A 25,046-nucleotide genomic window follows, 5' to 3' on the forward strand; every position below is an offset into this window, starting at 1 on the left:
TTGGCTATTGTGCTCGCCTTTGAAGCAGAGTGAAGTTTCAAAAGAACGGAAAATGGAGACATAAAGGACTTTATCGTTAAATCCTCAATGCCTAATCAGTGCACAGTGTGAACGGTACTGGACAGCGTCTTACCTCAGTGATGAGAAGACTCCTTTAGACACAAACAACAGTTGTGTTACATGAATCTCTGTTCCAGTTCTGCCACTTTACCCCCTTGGCATTGTGTGCGTTTTTGATGTTGTTTTGTTGAATTTGTTTGTATGAATCTTTCACTCTGTTAAAATGGTTAGTTTGGGCCTGAAATTGGCATTGACATAATGGAAAGGATGGTAAATTGTTTCCATTGTTCAATTTGAGAAAAAGTTATTTGTCTGAAAAAAATGTGGAACTTGTTTTAGAGTCGTCATCTGACTTCTAATAGTAACTTGGTTAATCAGAAAACGATTATTGTTGACAACGAATGATTACAAATATTTCATTCGATTTTTTTTCCATTGAGCAAGCTGTGGTAATTTGCATTTTTTCCCCCTTTTGCTTAAAGATGAAATAAGTCTATGGTTATATGATGAAGGCATACTGTTCGACACGTGACCTCATTGACCACATGAAGCGCAGTAAAGAACCTACATTTAACTTCTCCAACAGAATTAAATGAAAATGAAAGTAGAAAAAAAAGAACCCATGTCATTTTACAATAAAATCTCAAATAAAAACATTTTCCTATTTACTATTTAGAAAAGAGGGGCAAATTCACACACTGAAAAGCAGGTAAAACCATTCCACAATGTGCTTTTGTGCAGGTCCCCATTTTCTTCACTCAAACCATTCCAAACAGTGGGCCTCTTTACTCATTTCCTCATAATAATGTCTTCGTCAAATTGGCTTTGGAAGCATGGAATAACCACTGCCTTGCCAATACATCCACAAACTCAACCGCTGCCTAGCAGATACAAGTGAAACAAAAAATAAATAAAGTCAATATCAACGGTAGAGTGGGAGGCAGGGAGGGTGGAGATCATGCATTCCCATTGCGTCTCCCTAATATCGCATATGCACATGTGGCTTTGGTTAAGTGTGAGGCCTAGCAGTTGCCTGTCACTCGTTGAGTAGTCAGCAGAGACTCGTCTCTGAGGGATAACGCAACAAGTAAATGGGCATAGAGAGAAACACCCCAACAAATCTCCATCGTGAGGACCCTCCTTCTCCAAATCTAGGACTTAGGCTCCCTTTTGGAGTCTCTAGAGGGGGACTTTAACCCCTTAAGTGACTGGTGCAAACTCACTGTTGTGTTCCACCTTGTTATGGTTAACCTTGGATTTTGGATATGGGGATGTAATCTGACTCTTGCGACGCACATTGGGGCAACTTGTGCCTGGAGCTTAGTGGGGCCAGACAGGCTAACAGCCACATATGGCCGAACCAGGGGTGAGAGACAGACAGGGAGGACCAATGAGGCTGGAACAATACTGGCTCTGTTCCATCTGGTCCTGCTGGATCGCATTTGCTCCAAAGTTCCGATATAAAGTGGCGGGGCCCCTGTCACTGATCCACAGAGCCGACAGCGAAGCCACACATAGGGGTGGGTGCCGTGTGTCAATAGTGATTAGCGTCAGCACAATGGCGACGGCTGCTTCTGTGGGGTACAATGGGGCATTGGAGGAGAGGAATATTTTCTGCTCAGAGGACTATGCTGTTTATAATACATTTTTGTCCCCCTGAAAATACAAATATTTGTTACTGGGGCTAATGTGTTACCAGGTGATTCAATTAAAGTTCATGCGTTATTTTTCTTATTTCTCATAACGGTTGTGTGAGTGTTGGGCGGCAGGGATCTGAAGAGGGGAACGGCTATTCATAGTAAAGCTACGTAAACCCTTGTAGATTTGACTTTGTATCAGCATTTAGAAGCACTGGGGAAAGACATCAGTTCAACATCTAGTTTGGATTTACATTTGGTTGAGTTGTCAAATAATGTGAAACGTGAAATCAACAAAATAATTCACCATGTCATTGGATTTAGGTAGAAAGTTGAGTGAAAAAAAAACTGAAATGCACTTAAGCTGATGACTTTTTACAAATCCAATCAGTTTTCCACATTGATTCAATGTTGTCATATACATTTGAGGGGGGGTTGAAATGATGTGGAAACAATGTTGATTCAACCAGTTTTGCCCAATGGGAAAATTGGTCACATTCAAGACTCTAGAGATACAGGTCACTCACCTTTCAAAGTCAAAATCAATTGAGGAATATCTGGCCTGCAGGATTGCCCAGAGACCCCATAAAAAGTTGGAGGCCTGAGAATAGATGGAGAAAAACAGAGGGATAAGGAGAAAGCGAGGGAAAGCAAAAGTTAGGATACAGGTTGCCTACTTGATCAGGCCAGGGTTTCACTTGACCTCGTCTTCTGTATAAATCTAATGCTTTACCTGGTGACTGACATAAAACAAATGTTGTATTACTATTGAATAGATTTCAGAGTCTTGTCCGTCTTAAAGTTCTGACATTGAAGTATCCACTGAGTGGTCATATCGAGACATTGTAGCCTGCTGTTGAATCTGAAGTGCTTTTGACGCCAGAAAACAAAACAAAAAAATCCTCTCTGGTTATTGTCCTGTCCTGTATGTCCCCAGCGGCCTTTGTTGAACATTGCTGTGGTTTTGAGGATGTGCCTCTTATGGTGAAAGATTGTGTGCCCACCGGACAGAAATGTAATGAGCTTTCTTATGCTGCGTCCCGGGCGAATCATGATGGCAGGACAGAAACAGATGTCATTGTTGTCGATGAGACATCGACGACAAATGCTGCAACGGCCGCGACAGAAAATACTGCCCACTGCGGCTGGACGGAATTTGAGGCAAGAGCTGAAATAGAGGCCCGGACTCTAACTTGCAAGAGGTGTATTGTTTTGGGATGTTATTTAGGAAACGTTTTCATGACAGGCTTTTGTATACCCATAAACCACATGTGAATTGTGGTTTTGCTTTCTCTGTGTTTTGCTTCTAAAAAATATGAGGAAAAGTCTATAGGTTCCCACGCCTCCATACATTTCTGTTGTCATCCACCCTTATTGTAATTCTCTATGGTGGGACCACTAATCATTTCCTAACGAGTTCCAGGCAGACCTCTGTGCTGTGGCCGAATGATATAATCCAATTTTTATTTGATAATCAAATAAAGGGTGGAATGAAATACTGGAGCAGTATGTGGTTTCCCCTCTCGTTTTTTTCTCCTGCCACATGTTCATATGTAACGTCTCTCCTCGGCTCTAGATGGAGATTGAGGGCAGTTTTTTTTTTGTGGCTATGATTAATAACATTAAGATGCCATTAGCCTAACTCTAAGCAGAGATGACCAATGACAGGGAGCCATTCAGAAAAGCCCAGAGACGAAACATGCTACTAATACAAGATAGAGGAGCCATCACAGAGTCACAGTCTTTGGCCCTTCGGTACCTGGGAAGGGGTTCCCTGATAGGGACAAAGAAGATTCAGATCAACTTTATTATGCCACCAGGGGGGGACTTCATTTCGTCATGTGCTTAAAAAGACTGTACATAAAACATGAAAACATAGAAATTACACAATGGAATTCATTCAAAGTGCTATAGCTACACATTGAAAGTGCAATATGCTGCATACTCGATTATACAGGCTGTTGGGAAAAAAATAATCCCCATATCTATCTGTTTTGATTTTCTTTTGAAAAAGTATCTTTCCCCTTGTCCGGCTGCTGCTGTGACTGGGTTTTGAGTAAAGGGGATGAGTTCTGTCCTGTGAAATACTTTAAAGTTTTAGGAGAATGACTTTTGTGTACAGGTTTCTTGATCTATACCAATTATCCTTTCCACCGTCTTGATCAAGCTTGACTTGGTTTCCAAGCATGCATATATGACCAAAGGCCTGCACATTCTGCAGGACAGATTTATAGAACACTTTTTAGATATGGCAGTCGATATTAAAATTGTTCAGTTTGCGTTAAAAAAAGACATTCTCTTTTGCAATTTCTTTATGTGCCTTGGCTCGCTCTGTCTGGGCTTAAGATGGGGAGAGGAGCAGTAGAGAAGCTCCCATCCCAAGAACATTGGCGGACCAGCACTCCTTAGTGATGCCACAAAGACGAATTGTCTATTAAAGGGCTCTAGGAGATATCAAAACATACCCCAGCAGTTCAGGGGGCATCAATATCAGTTCTTTCTCTTTTTGTGATTGTTGGAAGGCAATTCCACAGAAATGGATAACGGTTACAAACCATACAACTCTTTGCACAGGGACTACTTTGAGCAATTTCCATCGAAAAATTCACAAAAACAGTTACTGGAAGAACTGTGCAGATGCAAAATTTGGTAAGAGAATCCCGGTAAAAATCGTCCTCCGTTTTTTTATGCGACCACATTTTCCAAAATCTCGATCAAATACAGTGTTCCGAATTAAGATTCAAAGACGTCTGCAGAAAGAATTGCTTGTCAGCTATGACATGTCACCTTGAGTTTAAAAAAAATCCCTTTTGGTTATTGAACTACAATAAGCGTAGTGGATTTACACCCGGTAAAATATTTACGGTAACGGAATTACATAATGTGTCCCTGATCTGTACTATACAAAAATGCATAATCGTGGATATATACAGTTGAAGTCTGAAGTTTAAATACACCTTAGTCAAATACATTTAAACTAAGTTTTTCACAATTCCTGACATTTAATCAGAGTAAAAATTCCCCGTTTTAGGTCAGTTAGGATCACCACTTTATTTTAAGAATGTGACATGTCTAATAATACTAGAGAAATATTTATTTCAGCTTTTCTTTCTTTCATCACATTCCCAGTTGGTCAGAAGTTTACATACACTCAATTAGTATTTGGTAGTATTGCTTTTAAATGGTTTAAATTGGGTCAAACGTTTCAGGTAGCCTTCCACAAGCTTCCCACAATAAGTTGGGTGCATTTTGGCCCATTCCACCTGACAGAGCTGGTGTAACTGAGTCAGGTTTGTAGGCCTCCTTGCTCGAACACGCTTTTTCAGTTCTGCGCACACATTTTGGATAGGATTGAGCTCAGGGCTTTGTGATGGCCACTCCAATACCTTGACTTTGTTGTCCTTAAGCCATTTTGCAACAACTTTGGAAGTATCCTTGGGGTCATTGTCCATTTGGAAGACCCATTTGCTACCAAGCTTTAACTCCCTGACTGATGTCTTGAGATGTTGCTTCAATATAGCCACATAATTTCCCTTCTTCATGATGCCATCTATTTTGTGAAGTGCACCAGTCCCGCTTGCAGCAAAGCACCCCCACAATATGATGCTGCAACCCCCGTGCTTCGAGGTTGGGGTGCTGTTCTTCGGCTTGCAAGCATCCCCCTTTTTCCTCCAAACATAACGATGGACATTATGGCCAAACAGTTCTATTTTTGTTTCCTCAAACCAGAGGACATTTCTCCAAAAAGTACGATCTTTGTCCCCATGTCCAGTTGTAAACCGTAGTCTGTCTTTTTTATGGTGGTTTTGGAGCAGTGGCTTCTTCCTTGCTGAGCGGCCTTTCAAGTTATGTTTATATAGTACTCGTTTTACTGTGGATATACAGTGAGGGAAAAAAGTATTTGATCCCCTGCTGATTTTGTATGTTTTCCCACTGACAAAGAAATGATCAGTCTATAATTTTAATGGTAGGTTTTTTTGAACAGTGTTGAGACAGAATAACAACAACAAAATCCAGAAAAACGCATGTCAAAAATTTTATAAATTGATTTTCTGGAATTTTCCAAGCTGTTTAAAGGCACAGTTAACATAGTGTATGTAAACTTCTGACCCACTGGAATTGTGATACAGTGAATTATAAGTGAAATAATTTATCTGTAAACAATTGTTGGAAAAATGACTTGTGTCATGCACAAAGTAGATGTCCTAACCGACTTGCCAAAACTATAGTTTGTTAACAAGAAATGTGTGGAGTGGTTGAAAAACAAGTTTTAATGACTCCAACCTAAGTGTATGTAAACTTCCGACTTCAACTGTATGTCATTCTCTTCATGGTGATGTATCCTGAATAGGCACACAAATGTAGAAATATGCTATATCCTAATTTGCATATTTGGGTATTATTACATTTGGTTGGTTTGTAGCGGACTAAATCTGAACCAATCATAGACGTCTATGTTTCATAAGTTTGTACATCACAGTACAGCACAGTAGGGTAAAGTAGATTACAGTACAGCATAGTAGAGTATAGTTCAGTACTGTACAAAACAGTTCATTAAACTGTACTAAAATCTAGTGTGCTCTACTGTACTGTACTGAACTCTACATGTATTTACTGTACTGTACTCTATTGAAACTGTGCTGTCCAAAATTGTGAAACATAAACATCAATGATTGGTTCAGATTTGGTCCGGTCACCAATCATTGACGTCTATGTTTGGGCCAAGTCAAGGCCGGTCCGGATGATAAATCAAAGTCTGTGGTTTCTGACTACACATGTACTATGATTTCCCATTTCCCAATTTGGTAACAGAATTAAGAGATTTAATCACTTATTAATTCATAAACAAAATTGATATCAGTAAAAACACCACAACTAATTGGTAGGTCTACTTCTACATTCCTCTGGGCACCAACTGGTTGAATAGAAGTCTTTTCAATGTCATTTGTCAACGTATTGTGCTGCGGAATCTATGTGGAAAATACATTGAATTTGAAAAAACGTTAACGGTTGTTTTTAGGGTGGAGTTTCAACCACAGGATTATGTCATCATTGTAACCCATTTTCAACATAGACAAACCTTATATAAAATATGTTGAATTTGTACCTTTGAAACAACATCAGATCTTCAACGTGATATGCACCTCCTACTGGATAGTTGATCTATCTACAGCTATTCATTTGGTCCCCCATCCAGGGTTTTAACCAAGCCCAGTGCTGCTTAGCTTTGATATTTGTCACTGACTAGTACTATCGTGAGAATGATTGCATGATCCCTTAATAACTAAATATATTACAATCTCTCCCTCAAAGTCAGCCAAGCAGAGAAGCTGATCGTGGACTACAGGAAACGAAGCGGCGAGCACGCCCGCATTCACATCAATGTGGCTGTAGTTGAGCGGGTTGAGAGCTTCAAGTTCCTCGGTTTCCACATCACTAAGCAATTAACATGGTCCACACACACCCACACAGTTGCGAAGAGGGCACGACAGCGCCTCATCCCCCTCAGGAGGCTGAAAAGATTTGGCATGGGCCCTCAGATCCTCAAAAAGTACTACAGTTGCACAATTGAATGCATCTTGACTGGCTTGGTATAGCAACTGCAAGGCATCCGACCAAAAAAATGTGCTAGAGAGGGTGGTGAGTACGGCCCAGTACATCACTGCCATCCAGGACCTTTATACCAGGCGGTGTCAGAGGAAGACTCCAGCCACCCAAGCCATAGACTGTTCTCTCTGCTACTGCCCGGCAAGGGGTACCAGTGCACCAAGTCTGGAACCAACAGTACCCTGAACAGCTTCTACACCCAAGCCATAACTGCTGAACAAGACTGCTAAATAGCTAATCAAACGGCTACCTGGACTACCTGCATTGACTCTTCTTTGCACTAACTCTCTCGCACTGACTCTCTGGCACACACTGGACTCACTACCCACACACTCACACATACTTACACTGACACCCGAACACACACACACACTCACACACACTACATACGGGCCACACACATATAAAGCTATGATCCCTTATTGATGTCACTTGTTAAGTCCACTACAATTGGTGTAGATGAAGGGAAGGAGACAGGTTAAAAAATGATTTTTAAGCCTTGAGACAATTGAGAGGGATTGTGTATGGTTTTTCACGCTCAAAACTTTCCTTTGTGTATCAAGAATGGTCTACTACCCAAAAGGACATCCAGCCTACTTGACACAACTGTTGGAAGCATTGGAGTCAACATGGGCCAGCAACCCTGTGGAACGCTTTCGACACCTTGTAGAGTCCATGTCTCGACAAATTGAGGCTGTTCTGAGGTGCAAAAAGGGGTGCAACTCAATATTAGGAGGACTTTCAGTGTAGGCCTATAATGTCAAGCTTTGGTTGAGTTCAAATGTAATCTTCAAGTTAATCATTAATATGTTGGAATCACGGCTACATCTCAAACAACAATACAAGTTAAAGAATGGGACTGAATCAAATCAAACTTCATTTAAAGTGCATTTAAAGTTTGATTAGATTTGGTCCTATTGTACTGTACAGTACAATCCAATACATCAATATATCAATTATGAATTTGTCAAACTGGATATTGAATAGTGTTTTCGGTTGTTAACTCAACCAAATATTAACATTTGAAGGAGATATCTTCAGCTTGGATAGTTCCATCTTTGCCACTAACTTAGTCTGGCTTTAATTCCAGTTTGTCTACAAGTGAATCATTTATATGTTCTTAAATGAAAGAATAGGGCAAAATCATGACTCGATCATGACTTGATTTAGCTCTATTCTTTAACTTTCATTCTTGGTTGAGATGGAGACGTGAATCCAACATATCAATTATTAATTTGTAGACAAAACTAAGCCAGACTAAGTCAGTGGCACAAATGTTGATATTTGGTTGCGTTGACAACCAAACACAGTTCAATATCACTTTTGCAATACAGTAAATAGCCTACCCAGCAAACTGGGAACATTCCCAGAATATTAGCTAAGATTCCCATTAAGTTCTAGGGTTTTAACTAACATTAGGATGATAGAATCCCCCCAAAATTGAACGAATTATTATGTTTTAAAAAAACGTTTCATGTTTTAAATTAAATGTCCTTCAAATGTTCTCCTAACATTCAGTAAAATGTTGTGCACAAACATCCATAACAACCACTACAGAACATCCCCCAAAAGTTGTCAATAGGTTTCTAGGTAATACTGAAAAACATTCCTTTGATATTACAAGAATGTTGACTGAACAGCCTTTCTGAGTTCTTTAAAGGTTCCCAGAACATTTAATTAGGTTGTGGGAACAATGTGGATACATTACAAGACATAGGTTACCAAAACACAAAATATTTTTTGATTTGTTTAACACTTTTTTGGTTACCTCATGATTCCATAAATGTTATTTCATAGTTTTGATGTCTCCACTATTATTCTACAATGTAGAAAATGGTAAAAATAAAGAAAAACCCTTGAATGAGTAGGCGTGTCCAAACTTTTGACTGGTACCTTATATATGTTTCATGATTAACTACTCATGGTGTGATGTGGTAACGTACAGGAACTCAAGTTATTTTGTTCTCCCGATCTGGAATATCTCACCATCAACCATATTTCCTCCCGAGATCATTTTCTTTGGTCATTGTCAAGGCCGTGTATACCCCCTCCCCAAAGGGGGTATACACCGCAACAGCAAGGAAATACACAGGACTTTGTACAAACCAGAAACTGCATATCCTGAGGCCGCATTTATTGTAGATGGGGACTTTAATAAAGGAAATCTGAGGAAAATGCTACCAAAGTTCTATCAACACATCTCTTGTTCTACTCGCTCATCGAGCACTCTTGACCATTGCTACTCCCCCTTCCGGAATGGCTACAAGGTCCTCCCCTGCTCACCTTTCAGGAAATCAGATCACGCTTCCATTCTGCTGCTCCCCTCTTATAGGCAGACACTTAACCAGGAAGTACCCGTCGTAAGGACTTTTCAACGTTGGTTCGACCAATCAGAATCTATGCTTCACGTTTGTTTTGATCACGCGTACTGGGAAATGTTCTGGGTTGCCTCTGAGAATAGTATTGACGTATACACTGACTCGGTGACTGAGTTCATCAAGAAGTTCATAGAGGATGTTGTTCGCACTGTGACGATTAGAAGTTATCCTCTACAAAAACACGTGGATAGATGGCTCGGCAAATCTAAAAGTGCGAACCGCCGCATTTAACCATGGCAAGGTGAATGGGAACATGTACTGGTACAAACAGATTAGCTATGCCATCTGTAAGGCAATCAGAGGCAAAACGAGTGGAGTTGCAATTCAACGGCTCAGACAAAAGACACCTTACCTGACACCCTAGACCCACTACAGTTTGCATACATCCCCAACAATCACCATCGCACTGCGCACTGCCCTTTTCCATCTCGACAAGAGGAATACCTATGTAAGAATGCTGTTCATCGACTACAGCTCTGCCTTCAACAACATAGCGCCCTCCAAGCTCAATAAGCTTGGGTCTGAACCACACCCTGTGCAACTAGATCCTGGACTTCCTGACGGGCCGACCTTAGGTGGTGAAGTTAGGCACCAACACCTCTGCCACACTGATCCTCAACACAGGGGCCCCACTGGGGTGCGTTCTCAGCCCCCTCCTGTACTCCCTGTTCACCCATGACCAGGTCGCCTCCACAAGGGGATAAAAGTGGGCTTACACCCTCAGGTGAAACTTGTGCCCCCTTCGTTTTAGTTTCATGTCCCTATATAAATAGAAAAAGTGTTTAAATGATTGAGTGAAAATCTGTATCTCCGCTGCACTGTGTCAGCACAATGGATAGAGCGTGCCGCGGTGTTTGTAGGGGGGCTATGGAAAGCTACTGGGGTGGTTAGGTATGACTCCTTTGGGTTTCCATAAAAAACGGGGAAAAACATTACTCATCTGTGGTAGGCTAAGTGAATAACGTGATTCACCTGTAATATTTGATTTTGATTTATAAGGGCAGGGTACGTTTACTGTTGAAGCTGCTTAACTCAACTCTACCTCATGCCCCACCACTACAGCGTTTAGTTAGATTTTTAGCTAGCTGTAAGAAAGCGCTAGGGTTACTAGCCTTAGCCTATTTAGCTAGTTCAAGCCAACTAATCTATCAGAAATTGGCTTCACCAAAGTACCTAAACAAAGCCAAAAGTAGGAGAGCAGTGTTGGAAAAATTACCCAATTGTCATACATTACTAATAATATAGATACCTTAATAGAAAGTTACTCAAGTAAAAGTAAAAGTCACGAGTAAAATATTACTTGAGTAAAAGTCTAAAAGTGTTTGGTTCTAAACCAAAGTATCAAAAGTACATGTAATTGCTAAAATACACTTAAGTATCAAAAGTAAAAGTATTCTTTTAAGCAAAGCAGATGACACCATTTACCAAAGATCAGATCAGAGCCAGAATGGATGACCATGTGTTGTCTTGATAAGCGCTTGCTTGAATTTGTCCATTTTCCTGTCCTGCTAAGCATTCAAAACGTAACTTTTGGGTGTCAGGTAAAATGTATGGAGTAAAAAGTATTTTCTTTCGAAATGGAGTGAAGTAAAAGTAGACAAAAATATAAATAGTAAAGTACAGATATCCCCAAAAACTACATAAGTAGTACTTATAGTATTTTTACTTAAGAACTTTACATCACTGAAGGAAAGCGATAAGCGGCATCAAACCACAGAGGCTGCTGCCAAAACCTGCAGCAATGATTTTGCCGAGCTCCAGCTAGGTCCCAGTGCAGAGCCAACCCACCAAACCAAAAGCGCCGCCAATAATGGCTCCACAGCCCCCTCCGCCTCCGACTGTTCCTGACAATCTTGGACCCAGGTTAGCCTAGAATCCTACCCTAGCCGCAGGTTTTCTGTCCAAAAATTGTAATTTAATAGCAACTGGTTCATAGGAAGAGTGGCTGAAATACTTGGTTACTGCAGAATTCAATATAATTCCAATGCAAGAACCTAAATGGCATCCCTAGGTATAGCTACAGTTGAAGTCGGAAGTTTACATACACTTAGGTTGGAGTCAATAAAACTGTTTTTCAAACACTCCACATATTTCTTGTTAACAAACTATAGTTTTGGCAAGTCGGTTAGGACATCTACTTTGTGTAATTTTTCCAACAATTGTTTACAGATAGATTATTTCACTTATAATTCACTGTATCACAATTCCAGTGGGTCAGAAGTTTAAATAGCTTGGAAAATTCCAGAAAATTATGTAATGGCTTTAGAAGCTGCTGATAGACTAATTGACATCATGTGAGTCAATTGGAGGTGTATCTGTGAATGTATTTGAAAGTCTACCTTTAAACTCAGTGCCTCTTTGCTTGACATCATGGGAAAATCAAAATAAATCAGCCAAGACTTCAGAAATAAAATTGTAGACCTCCACAAGTCTGGTTCATCCTTGGGAGCAATTTCCAAATGCCTGAATGTACCACGTTCATCTGTACAAACAATAGTACGCAAGTAAAAACATCATTGGACCATGTAGCCGTCATACCGCTCAGGAAGGAGACAAATTCTATCTCCTGGAGATGAACGTACTTTGGTGCGAAAGGTGCAAATCGATCCCAGAACATCAGCAAAGGACCTTGTGAAGATGCTGGAGGAAACAGGTACAAAAGTATCTATATGCACAGTAAAACGAGTCCTATATCGACATAACTTGAAAGGCCGCTCAGCCAGGAAGAAGCCACTGCTCCAAAACCGCCATAAAAAAGACAGACTACAGTTTGCAACTGCACATGGGGACAAAGATCGTACTTTTTGGAGAAATGTCCTCTGGTCTGATGAAACAAAAATAGAACTGTTTGGCAATAATGACCATCGTTATGTTTTGAGGAAAAAGGGGGAGGCTTGCAACCCGAAGAACACCATCCCAACCATCCTTCCAAAGTTGTGTCAAGATGGCTTAAGGACAACAATGTCAAGGTATTGGAGTGGCCATCACAAAGCCCTCATATTCCAACGTGTTGCTGCATGGTTTCCCATGTTTGAAGTGGACTTGTATGCCTATTTGTTTGACGAGCCAGTAGTGCATGGCTGCATCTCACTTTAGCAGTGGTCATTTGGATCTCCATTCGCCTTTTGTTGACTGTTTGTTGACTGTTAATGGAACTAGCCTAAATATTGATTGTGTCAAGCCTTTATCAATCTGATATTTTGTTTTACTAGGCCTACTTGGTACCGCTGTTCTGTTCGGTTCACATTCATTCGATCGCATTCGCAGTTGTGTCGTTATTCTAAGCCAGTGGTTCTCAAACTTATTCCCACATTTATTTTTTGGGGGGAGACTCAGTCAGGCTTACAACTTACTCTTGAAAGTTGTAATAATAGAATGCACTAGTAGAATCCTCTTGTCATGTCAGTTATTTCATACCTTAGAGTAAGGTTTCCAAAAAATCGGTCCTCAGGCCCCACCGGGTGCACGTTTTGGTTTTTACTCTAGCACTACACAGCTGATTAAAATAACCAACTAATCATCAAGCTTTGATTAGTTGAATCAATCAAGGTGTAGTACTAGGGTGACACGGATCCCTCCGGAACTGTGTCATTACCCACACCTGGTCACCATTCCCACTGATTGTAATTGTATAAGTGTGCCCTTTGGTTCAGCATTGGGCTGTCGATTATTGTTCCAATGTCTGTTGTGCCTGTGACGACCTGTGCCTTGTTTTGACTCTCGTGGTGCTTGTATTGCGCAGATGATTACGGGTCTCGTCCAATGTGATAATATTGTGCGCTTGTGTACTTATTTGAGGTACTCCTTGCTCTTTTGTTTGGGTTTCGTCCCCCGTGCCTTTACATGGCACGCTGTAATTTGGGTAAATAAAAAACCCTATTACGCATTCCTGCGCCTGTCTCCTGATCACTTTATACCAACTTGACATAGGGCAAAACCCCAAATGTGAATTCGGGGGGGCCGGAGGACGGAGTTAGGGAAACCTTGCCTTGAAGAGCTATTTTGAAATGTCAGCGAATGTTTTTTAGCGCATAGATTTTGTTGTAACATTTGAGTCACTCAAATATCACATGAATGCACTTTAGACATGGAAAAATGTATAGAATTGCTTGAAAAATTGCTTGAAAACTGCAAAATTGTCTCTGTACCTCATGACAAAATGTGTAGAATTGCAAGAAATAAGCTTTAAAACCTGCGAAAAGTTCTCTCTGCCAACAAGAGGGTTGTGAACAATATATGTGATGAACAGTGCTTGTGCCCATAGAAATATACATGGCTGGGGGGCTAATAACTAGGCTACTACTTTCAGCATATAGTTTGCATTATTTTGGTAAGACAGCTGTGTGTACGGCTGTATTCACACAGCCTATCTATCCTGTAGCCTATATTACCAAAACGGCCTTGCTTTCCATCTACAGCACCCGGTGTCACAGGAAGGCCAAGAAGATTATCAAGGAACTCTGTTCACCCCGCTACCATCTAGAAGGTGGAAACAGTACAGGTGCATCAAAGCTGGGACTGAGAGACTAAAAAATAGGCCATCAGACTGTTAATTTGTCACCACAAGCCAACATCCGCCCAGTACCTTGCCCTGAACCTTAGTCACTGGTACTAGCCGGCTATCACCCGGTTCTCTACCCTGCACGTTAGAGACTGCCCTATGTATTTATGTACTGTATTCACCTGTATGTACTGTATTCTAGTCAAGGCGCATCCTATATAACTACTGCTGTTACACACCTCTTCTGTGACATCCCTTGGTGGCGAAGAGGGTTAATGATCTGACTTCAGAGCTGAAGACTGCAGGTTCAATTCCATAATATTTTATCCATGTTTATAAAAAATATTTGTTAAAAAAGGGAAATTGTGTAAAAATATCTGTTTAACTTTTTTTTTTTTTTTTTTTTAAACACACCCAATATAATTCCTACGTTGAGGTTCTTGATATGGTCCCTTCTGTCTTATTTCCCATAAGAAAAGTGATCCTAAATCAGCACTCATAGTCTTGGATACCTTGTAAATAAGGGCCAAGAAGTATGCAGCATTTAAAGAGGATAGGTGAAATGATGGGGAATAACCCAGTTACCAGTACTTGGGTTAAAAGACTAAAAAGGAAGCATGGAATTCCCGATTGACCATACCGCCATGGCTGTTTACTGAAGAAAAAGAAGGAAGAGATTCTCACTGGTGGCGCAGAGGATAGAAGACCTGTCTTAGAAACCAAACATTTGAGTTTCAAACCCCACATGTGCAGATGGTCAACATTACAGTACTCAAAAATATATTTTGTATATTAAAAATATTGTTCCGTCCAAGATGAAATGCTGTTCAATGTTCTATGAATGAAATTAAGATATATCAAATGCACATTTCCATTAAATTAAAGACAAACAATGGGTATGGATTCCAATCTGCTTTAAGGAGCTACAAATTTGCATGCTGAGAATTTAAGTAAACCTCTAAATGTTCTTGGAGGACCTCCAAGACAATGTATATTGCATGAACACCAATGGAATATTCTGTTTAACCTAAGGAAAATATGCTATGAACATCAATGGAATATTCTGTTTAACCTAAGGAAAATATGCTATGAACATCAATGGAATATTCTGTTTAACCTAAGGAAAATATGCTATGAACATCAATGGAATATTCTGTTTAACCTAAGGAAAATATGCTATGAACATCAATGGAATATTCTGTTTAACCTAAGGAAAATATGCTATGAACATCAATGGAATATTCTGTTTAACCTAAGGAAAATATGCTATGAACATAAATGGAATATTCTGTTTAACCTAAGGAAAATATGCTATGAACATAAATGGAATATTCTGTTTAACCTAAAAGGAAAATATGCTATGAACATCATAAAATCATACAGTGCATTCAGAAAGTTTTCATACCCTTTGACTTTTTTCCAAATGTTGTTACGTTACGGCCTTATTCTAAAATTAATAAAATAAAATAAAAATCATGCATCCTATTTCCATTGATCATCCTTGACATGTTTCTACAACTTGATTGGAGTCCTCCTGTGGTAAATTCAATTGATTGGTCATGATTTGGAAAGGCACACACCTGTCTAAATAAGGTTACACAGTTGACAGAGCATGTCAGAACAAAAACCAAGCCATGAGGTCGAAGGAATTGTCCATAGAGCTCCGAGATAGGATTGTATCGAGGCACAGTATCTGGGGAAGGGTACCAAAACATTTCTGTGGCATTGAAGGTTCCCAAGAACACAGTGGGTAAATGTAAGAAGTTTGGAACCACCGAGACTCTTCCTAGAGCTGGCCGCCTGGCCAAACTGACCAATCGGGGGAGAAGGGCAGTTCTTGGTCAGGGAGATGACCAAGAACCCAGTGGTTACTCTGACAGGGCTCCAGAGTTCCTCTGTGGAGATGGGAACCTTCCAGAAGAACAACCATCTCTGCAGCACTCCATCAATCAGGCCTTTATTGTGGCCAGACAGAAGCCACTTTTCAGTTAAAGGCACTTGACCGCCCACTTGGAGTTTGCTAAAAGACACCTCAAGGACTCTGACTATGGGAAACAAGATTCACTGGTCTGATGAAACCAAGATTGAACTCTTTGGCCTGACTGCCAAGCGTCACGTCTGGAGGAAACCTGGTACTATCCCTACGGTGAAGCATGGTGGCAGCAGCATCATGCTGTGGGGATGTTTTTCAACGACAGGAACTGGAGACGAGTCAGGATTGAGGGAAAGATGAACGAAGCCAAGTACAGAGAGATCCTTCATGAAAACCTGCTCCAGAGCGCCCAGGACCTCAGACCGGGGAGAATGTTCACCTTCCAACAGGACAACAACCCTGAGCACACAGCCAAGACAATACAGGAGTTGCTTTGGTGCAAGTCTCTGAATGTCCTTGAGTGGCCCAGCCAGAGGCTAGACTTGAACCCATTCAAACATCTCTGGAGAGACCTGAAAATAGCTGTGTAGCGAAGCTCCCCATCCAACCTGACAGAGCTTGATAGGATCTGCAGAGAAGAATGGGATAAACTCTCCAAATGCAAATGTGCTAAGCTTGTAGCATCATACCCAAGAAGACTCAAGGCTTTAATCGCTGCCAAAGGTGCTTCATCAAATTACTGCGTAAAGGGTCTGAATACTTGTGTAAATGTTATATTTAAGTTTTTTATTTTTAATAAATGTGCATTTGTTTCTTAACACCTGTTTTTGCTTTGTCATTATGGATTATTGTGTGTCGATTGACGAGGGGAAAAAAACAATTTAATCCATTTCAGAGTAAGGCTCTAACATAACAAAATTTGGAAAAAGTCAAGGGGTCTGAATACTTTGCGAGTGCATTGTACTTATTTGGAAATTGTGGAACAATGTTTTTGTTTTTGTGTTTTGGGCAAATACATTTTGTGATGTCCCTCCATTATGGCTGATTTTTAAGATGGAAAACGGTTGAAAAAATGTATCTATGCCTTCATTTTCCAAAAATATAAACTCTTTATTTGACACCCAATTTGATATGCTCTCATTTCCTTTACATGGAAATGCCATGGACAAAATACGCTTCCTTTCAGTGGACCTGTAGGGTTTCCGATTAACTGGCATTGCACTCTAAAAATACTGGCAAACTACAAACAGCCTGTCAAATAACTAAAGACCTTAGTATAGGAGGGATATTGGGATTTTTCTAGTCATATCTTGAAATCAGATTTAAAAGGTCCAATTTTTGGTCTCAAAATCAAAAACATTCTGGTTAACAATTAAGTACCTTACTGTTGTTTAAAATCAAAATGGTACAAAAACTAATTGCTTCTTAGCAAAGAGCAATATCTCAAGCAAAAATGTTTTTCGGACTGTCTGGGTGTGGTCTGAAAGAGGCGTCTAATTGGATGAGTCTAAAGGGAGGGATTTGTAACCTGAAAACTAGCTGAAAACAGACAGGTTTGAAACTCTCTATGTTATTGGTATTATTAACTTATAACGCCTGGTGATGTTGTCAGGAATGCCAAAACTCAATCCCAACACAACAGGCTGAAATAACAGGCGGCCTTTTCAAACAGTTCTTAAACTATAAGGTTATTATCATAACTTTCAAAATGTCACAGTATTATTCCAACCTCATAGTGTGGAAATATATAGAAACTCCCTAAAAGAAAATCACGTTTTTGACTGCACTGGGCCTTTAAATGAAAACCAGCTACGCCAAACGTTTTTTCTCGTGATTGTTTTGATCAACAAGCATAACCACCATCTCCACGCCAGACTTGTAAATTACTTGGACTGGAAACTTGACACAGCCATTTGTTGTCAGTGAGTGAGTGACTTCTCCCACTTCATCAATCCAGAGTTCTTGGTTTGTCACAGAAATCTGATTTCAATCAACAAGATGTTATCGCTGCTCTTATTCATTTCCAGGCCATAATTTTTTCTTCCTCCCTCCACGTTTAGAGGAAAAGAAAATGCCTTCTCATCATTTCTAGGCTATTTTGAGAGACATCGACACTACCCCAAAGATTACCAAGACAATCTTGCATATTGTGTCGAGTTATGAAAGCAGCATTAGTCTAGTCCAGCTCCACTCGAGCCTCCAACGACTGGAAATTGTGGTTGTAAAAAAAAATATATCTCGGCTGCTGTCTGTCATTTTGTTTCTTGCAGTGGTTTCAAATCAACTCCGATAGAGTCTGTCAAAGCGCACAGAGTGGTAGGACGATCATACTTTGGTTTTTGGGAATCTGGACCCGTAAACGGACATAGTTAGATTTTAGTTTGAATTTTGAACTATAGTGAAATTCAGGCTCCCCTGCACAAACTACTACTTGTAGTACTTAGAAAGTAGATATCAATGCCGGATAATGGGTGCTGTGCCTTTGACTCTCACCAGTGAGAACTTGCAGACTTGAACGTAGAGCTTCTGAACCTCTAGTTCTGTAACTGTGGCCTCCAGCCCCACACTGTGCTTGTAGCTCTCAAGGTAAGCAGTCAACCAGTCCCTCTGCAGTTCAGGTCTGGGATACAGGCTGTAGTCAGTGTCACTCGTACCTTGGGGGATGGATCAAACACACAGATTAATGAGAACTTGTCAAACCATAGGGTTTGATTACACAGCCTTAAAGGGACATTTTACTCATAAATGTATCTTGTCAGTTTATCTTTTCTATACATTTGGGGTGGAGGCATATACTGTAGATGGGCAGGGGTTGTATCTTGACATTAGACTTAGAGATCTGAAAAAATACTTCTTTAGAGGTCTGAAAACAAACTTTGAAAGTGTAATGTCCATTTAATGAGCTTGGTTAGTACAAGTTCAATGTTGAAGGCAAAATTAAATATTGAAATACATTTAAATAAAAACATTTCAAGTTCTCTCTGATTCCCCGTCTGTGAGAGAAAGCCTAGCGACAAATAACAATAGCCACTACACCTGTCAAAAAGTTGACTTACTTATGTGATTTTGCAGTTTACACTTTTGGCATTAAACTATGCAGTTAACCCGGTCCAGGTAATGAAAATAAGTCTCAAGTTCCTCCGAGATACACAGAAATAAAACAACCAGTCACGGATCAGGGGCCACGCCATATGAATTATAAACTGAAGTAACGTACCTGCAAACTCATTGAAATGGTTGCCTATGTCGAAGGCCTGGTAGTTAAAATCAGCATACTCATAGTCAATGAATCTCACCATGCCTAAAGGAGGAGATTAATGTAGGGTTAATGCAGCTTATTACCATGACACACATGCACATTAGTAAACTGTTCTTTGGCACTTCAGTAATAGACGTATTTGAATCCAGATCTGGGTTTCAAATACTTGTAAAAAAAATACATTCAAATACCTTACCTGGGCCTGTTGTCGCTTGCCTGGCTTAATAAATCAAAGTCCCAAAACTGTCAACTCCACCCACCAGGCAGACTTCAAGTATTTGAAACCCAAGTCTGTACTCTATTCATGTTGCTATAATTGATACTGTGCTTCTGAAAGCTTCAACAAATAGTAATTTTGGGGGTGCTTATATTTGTCGTGTTACACACTTGTACACGTGTTCATCATTCCAAGTTTGTAATGGTTAATGTGCTTCTTGCGAATCCAAACTCTCCCTGAGACACCCGGATGAAGTGGGTTCATGGCCAGGGTCACCATTGTCCAGCGCCCCTGGAGCAATTGGGTTTAAGTGCCTTGCTCAAGGGCATAGCGGCAGTTTCTTCAACTTGTCGGCTGTGAGATTTGAACCACCAACCTTTTGAGCCTAACCTCAAGGCTACCTGCCGCACCTTAGTCAACACCCAAAAGTCAATGCTAAATTTCCTCAATTAGATACAATGAAATTATTAGATTATGTTCCAGTATCATAGGCTTTTAGTTTGTGTTTTACAGTTGCAACTATAAAGTCCCTGACAAGATTCAGAGAAACATGAATCATTTCCTTATCATAATCGTGTGCCTTACATGCATCATAACAATGCCGCAAGAAAAATGAAAAGAGGATTAAGGGAATAGGGTATAGGTTTCGTATGCATAGCAACATAAAGGAAAGCTGTGGGATAGATCAAGACTGTTTTGTGAACCACATTTTGTCAATGTTTTAAAGTGGAACATGTCCTACAATCAGACCACTTTATGGAAATAAGTGAAATCGAAGGGACATCAGAGTTATTGAGTCTAAAATATGGCAATCTTGTATTCTTACCGACACTGATGGTCTATTGCACCAGATTGGCAGAACAAATGCTATACCTATAATCAGTTGAATTCTAATGAATCCAGTTATACTTCACGCCGCGTTGCCTTTTTAACTACTGTACAAAATGAACTCGCTTGGATCGCTTTCAATGTCAGTGTTGCAATTTAAATTCCAGGCACTAAAACGCATCATACACCCTCACCCACCCTCTTTGTTGTCGTAGATTATATTCTTAGTCAGGAGGTCGTTGTGACACAGCACGGTTGGTGAGCCGATCTGAGAGAGGTGTCTTTTCAGCGTCTCCATTTCATCTGACAGGGTTTCGATGCTAGGGATCTCTTGCAGCAGCTTGGAACTATGTGGGCAAAAAAATCAATAAAAATAACAGTTACTCATTGCAGGCACTGAAAGTATCATCACATTCAAATGTATGTCATGCTATTACACATGCTGTTTTAACACAGATGAAGGAAGGTATAATGTATATTATAATGTACTAAAGATTCATGTGCTGTAGCCTTTCTTGTCACCGGCTATTTTAATTCTGCGTCATTAAGACATGTGATGCCAAACTTCCAGCACATCTCCTTCGCCATTAGGGGCGATAAAGTCCTAAAACACTGTTACTCTCTCTCATCTGCCATTCGGCAAATCAGATCATGAATAGGTATTCCTGCCTCCCTGTTTACAAGCAGAAGCTCAAACAAGAAGTACCTTTGACTCACCCCGTTGAGAAATATAATCAAAATCAGAGATTATGCTACAGGACTGCTTTGCTAGCGCCAACTGGAATATGTTCCGAGACTCCGCCGATAACATTGACGAGCTAATCTCCTCCGTCACTGGCTTCATAAGGAAATGCATCGGCAACGTTGTCCACAGAGTGAAGGTTCGCTGCTTCGGAGCCAGACAATATTCCTGGGCGCATTCTCAGAGCATGTGCTGATCAGCTGGACTGAACTTCCACGCTGCCCCTCAACACATGGGCCCCACTGGGGTGTGTGCTTAGTCCCCTCCTGTACTCCCTGTTCACCCACGACTGTGTGGCCACGTACGACTCCAACACCATCATCAAGTTTGCTGACGGACACAACGGTGGCAGGCCTGATCACCGACAATGATTAGACAGTCTACAGGAAGGAGGTCAGTGACCTGGCAGTGTGGTGGTGGGACAACAAACTCTCCCTCAACATCAGTGAAACCAAGGAGCTGATCGTGGACTACAGGAAACAGGGGGCGAGCATACCCCCCATCCACATCGATGGGGCTGCAATGGAGGGGAGCTTCAAGTTCCTCTGTGTCCAAATCACTAAGGACTTAAAATGGTCTACTCACACAAGTCGAGAGGTTGAAAAGGTTTGCCATGGGCCCTCAAATCCTCAAAAAGTTATACAGCTGCAGCACTGAGAGCATTTTGATTGGCTGCATCACTGCTTGTTATGGCAGCAGCACCGCCCTCGATCGCATGGTGCTACAGATGGTGGTGCGGACATCACTGGGGCCGATCTCCCTACCACTTCTATATCAGGTGGTGTGAATGGAAGGCCCGGAAAATTGTTTAAAGATTCCAGCCACCCAAGCCATTAGACTGTTCTCTCTGCTTCCGCAGAGCAAGCGGTACCTGTGCATCAAGTCTGCTCCCGAACAGTTTATATTCCCAAGCCATAATTCTGCTAAATACTGTAGCTGACATAATGGCTACATGGACTATCTGAGTTGACCTTTATACTGTATAAAAAAAAATTGCACTGTCTCTATGCACACTCACGGAACTCTACACACTCACAGGACTCTACACACTCACACACACTGACACTCCAACACACACATAACATGCACACACATTAATGCAGACGACACACCCGCATACACACACACACACACACACACACACACACACACACACACACACACACACACACACACACACACACACACACACACACACACACACACACACACACACACACACACACTCACACTCACACACAAATCTTCATTTATGCTGCTGCCACTCTGTTTATCATGATCCAGATGCCTAGTCACCCTACCCCTATACATATCTACCTCTACCACTCCAGCATTCCAGCACATTGTTAATATGGTACTGGAACTGACGCTGTATATAGCTTCTTACTTTCTTGTGTTATTCTTATTGTTTTTGTTCTACCTTCTGTTATTTTTAGTGCTACGATGATATTGAATACTGCATTGTTGGGTTTGGCGCGCAATCTTGAAACAGTGAACAGTATATAGTACACGTGCAGGGCTCAGTGCCTTCAAGAGACTTGACCACTGACTGAATACAGACATTTTAAAAGAAAAATATTCTATATTAGACTTATTTCCACGTTTCAAGTTGTCGCGTCACATCAAGTCCATGTCGGCCATTAATCTATCAGTAGATACAGAGACAAATAAAGTCCATTACTTCCTGTGGCTGCAAAGACTTGAAGGAAGACTAGAAGAGGAAAATGTCTGGCCCTGTCTTTTATTCTACCTGGGGGAGAATGACTTAATGTAGTAGTTCGCCAACCTGTAGATGCATTCTCCAGGCCTGCATGCGTTTACATCGAAACAAGTTGTTTATGACACTAGACAGCACAACATATCATCCGGAGAGGTCACAATGTTTTGTTTTTCCTTCTTGGGAAAGCTCTATCAATCAACAAAGGTCTTATTTTCACAGACGCCACTCGAAAATGCACCTGGGAAACGCTGCGTAAGCGTTGTGCCGTTCAAAATATTTTTTTTGGTGTGTCTCTTTTCAATCGCCAAAGGGGGAAAAAAAATCCAAGGAAGTCATTTAAACACTGTTATACTTATTTATGCAAAGGGACAAACAGTTGTGGTGTTATTATACACAGTTGTCGACATAATTTAGTGGGGTCTGTTAGGAACGTACAATTAAAGCAGAGACGGAGGCCGTTGTTTACAGCCATGACAGAGCTCTTTTCCCCTCCTACAGACCCTGCACTATTTTCTCAGACCCACAATCACTCATTTGGATGGACGAATATCTTGTTGAGCTCCGTTGAATCATTTTTTCATTGTAGTTGCGAATGGACACTTTGCTCATCACTCATAAAGGCTTTGGGCCCTATTCAGTCAAAATTGTTATCTGTATTTCTGGGATATAGCCTACACTGTAACACAGTTTTGTTCTTACAACATGTGTTCTTGCAATTTTAGAATAACCCAGTTTTTTCTTAAACTCTTAAAAATAGTCTAGTACAGGGGGTGGGAGGTAGCCTATTGGTTAGAGCGTTGGGCCAGTAACCGAAAGGTTGCTGGATCACATCCCTGAGCTGACAAGGTAAAAATCTGTCATTCTGCTCCTGAACAAGGCAGTTAACCCACTCCCTGGTAGGCTGTCATAATAAATAAGAATTAGTTCTTAACTGACTTGCCTAGTTAAATAAAACAGTATGATATTAGTATTTCATTCATATATTAGCTCTTGATAGGCAATTTATTTGTATATCAATATTCATTCAAATATGTCCTATTAAATGCGGTTTGCAAATTCCATATCTCTTTCAAAACGCAAACTCATTTTTTATTCTGTTTGCAGAATAACAGTACAGAAGAAAACAAATGTTTGTTCAAAGGCAGAATCCATGGTAAAAAAAGAAAACTGGATTAATTCCGATCAATTATTCTATCTTGAAAATAAATTCAAACTACAAAAACAAGCTCCCAAACATTTTACATCGCTACACCACTCTGCTATCTTGAACTCCCCCCTTCTCTTGCCCAACTCCTCTGCCTTTCAGATGCAGGCGGTCGTGAAGTATGCTGCTAGTCTCCCGGCTCCCACTCCTCTCATTTCTTTCAGTGAAGTTTCTAGAGAGCTAGCTACAGTAATTAGAGGAATTTCCTCTTCTGGCGGCTCGTTATCAATGCGCCTTATTTACAGCTGATTACCAGCTCCAGTGGAGCAGCAGTGATTATGGCAGTATTGTGTGGTTTGTGTTGAGTGTTAAATGGAAGAATTAGCAGGAGGGCTTTGAGCAGAGCAGGAGGCTGCTCTCTTCGGCTTCGCCACTCTCCTCGGGAACTGTAGTGCAGCTGTATCTCTCCTTTCCTCTCCTCTCATGTTCTCTCTCTGTCCTGCTCCGTCCTGTTCTCTCCTCCCCCACTCTTCTCCTGTTCTGCCCCCCCCGCTCCTCAACCCCACAGATGTATCTCCTCTCCTGTTCTCTCCTCTCCTTCCTCTCCTCTGCCTCCCACCCCAGCGGGTGACTGTCTGACACTGACTGAGGGGGCTCTTCTGCAGGTGCAGCCTCTTCCTGCTCCCCGTCTACCTCCGTTTCCTCGGAAGCACTTTTACATTCCCCAAGTACAAAAGTCTCTCTGATGCTTTTGTGTGTTGTCCGGTTCTCAACCTCTCCCTCTGTGGCTCCTTTTAAATCACACACAAAACCACATTACAAACAAACATTCAAAGCAATAATTTGAAATGTATATTTTATGGACGATTGACATGTAAGAGCCAATAGATTGAGAGATGTGAAAAATATAAACTAATTTGTTCGGCACAGAAATCACCCATATTTGATTATGTCATGCACTATGTATACAAAAGCATGTGGACCACCCCTTCAAATGAGTGGATTCAGCTCAGTGACTTTCCACGTGGCACTGAGTAGCCCCTGCTAGAGCAGCCCCAGTAAGTGCTGTTGCTGTGAAGT

The 25,046-nt window shown here is 40.9% G+C and overlaps 1 protein-coding gene across 2 annotated transcripts in view; it reads right to left on the reverse strand.

Annotated features, from left to right (window-relative positions):
* Positions 1-25,046, reverse strand: part of zgc:113516 (uncharacterized protein LOC541449 homolog) — a 42,355-nt gene that overhangs the window by 1,951 nt on the left and 15,358 nt on the right. For both annotated transcript variants that reach the window (XM_035790618.2, XM_052465458.1), the window contains exons 4-7: positions 20,559-20,707; positions 19,274-19,357; positions 18,550-18,710; positions 2,225-2,298 (exon numbers count right to left, since the gene is read on the reverse strand). In XM_035790618.2, the coding sequence (XP_035646511.1) occupies positions 2,225-2,298; positions 18,550-18,710; positions 19,274-19,357; positions 20,559-20,707 (468 nt within the window). The remainder of the gene's footprint in view (positions 1-2,224; positions 2,299-18,549; positions 18,711-19,273; positions 19,358-20,558; positions 20,708-25,046) is intronic.

The sequence above is a fragment of the Oncorhynchus keta genome, chromosome 17 (assembly GCF_023373465.1).
Source record: "Oncorhynchus keta strain PuntledgeMale-10-30-2019 chromosome 17, Oket_V2, whole genome shotgun sequence".
Classification (NCBI taxonomy): Eukaryota; Metazoa; Chordata; class Actinopteri; order Salmoniformes; family Salmonidae; genus Oncorhynchus; species Oncorhynchus keta.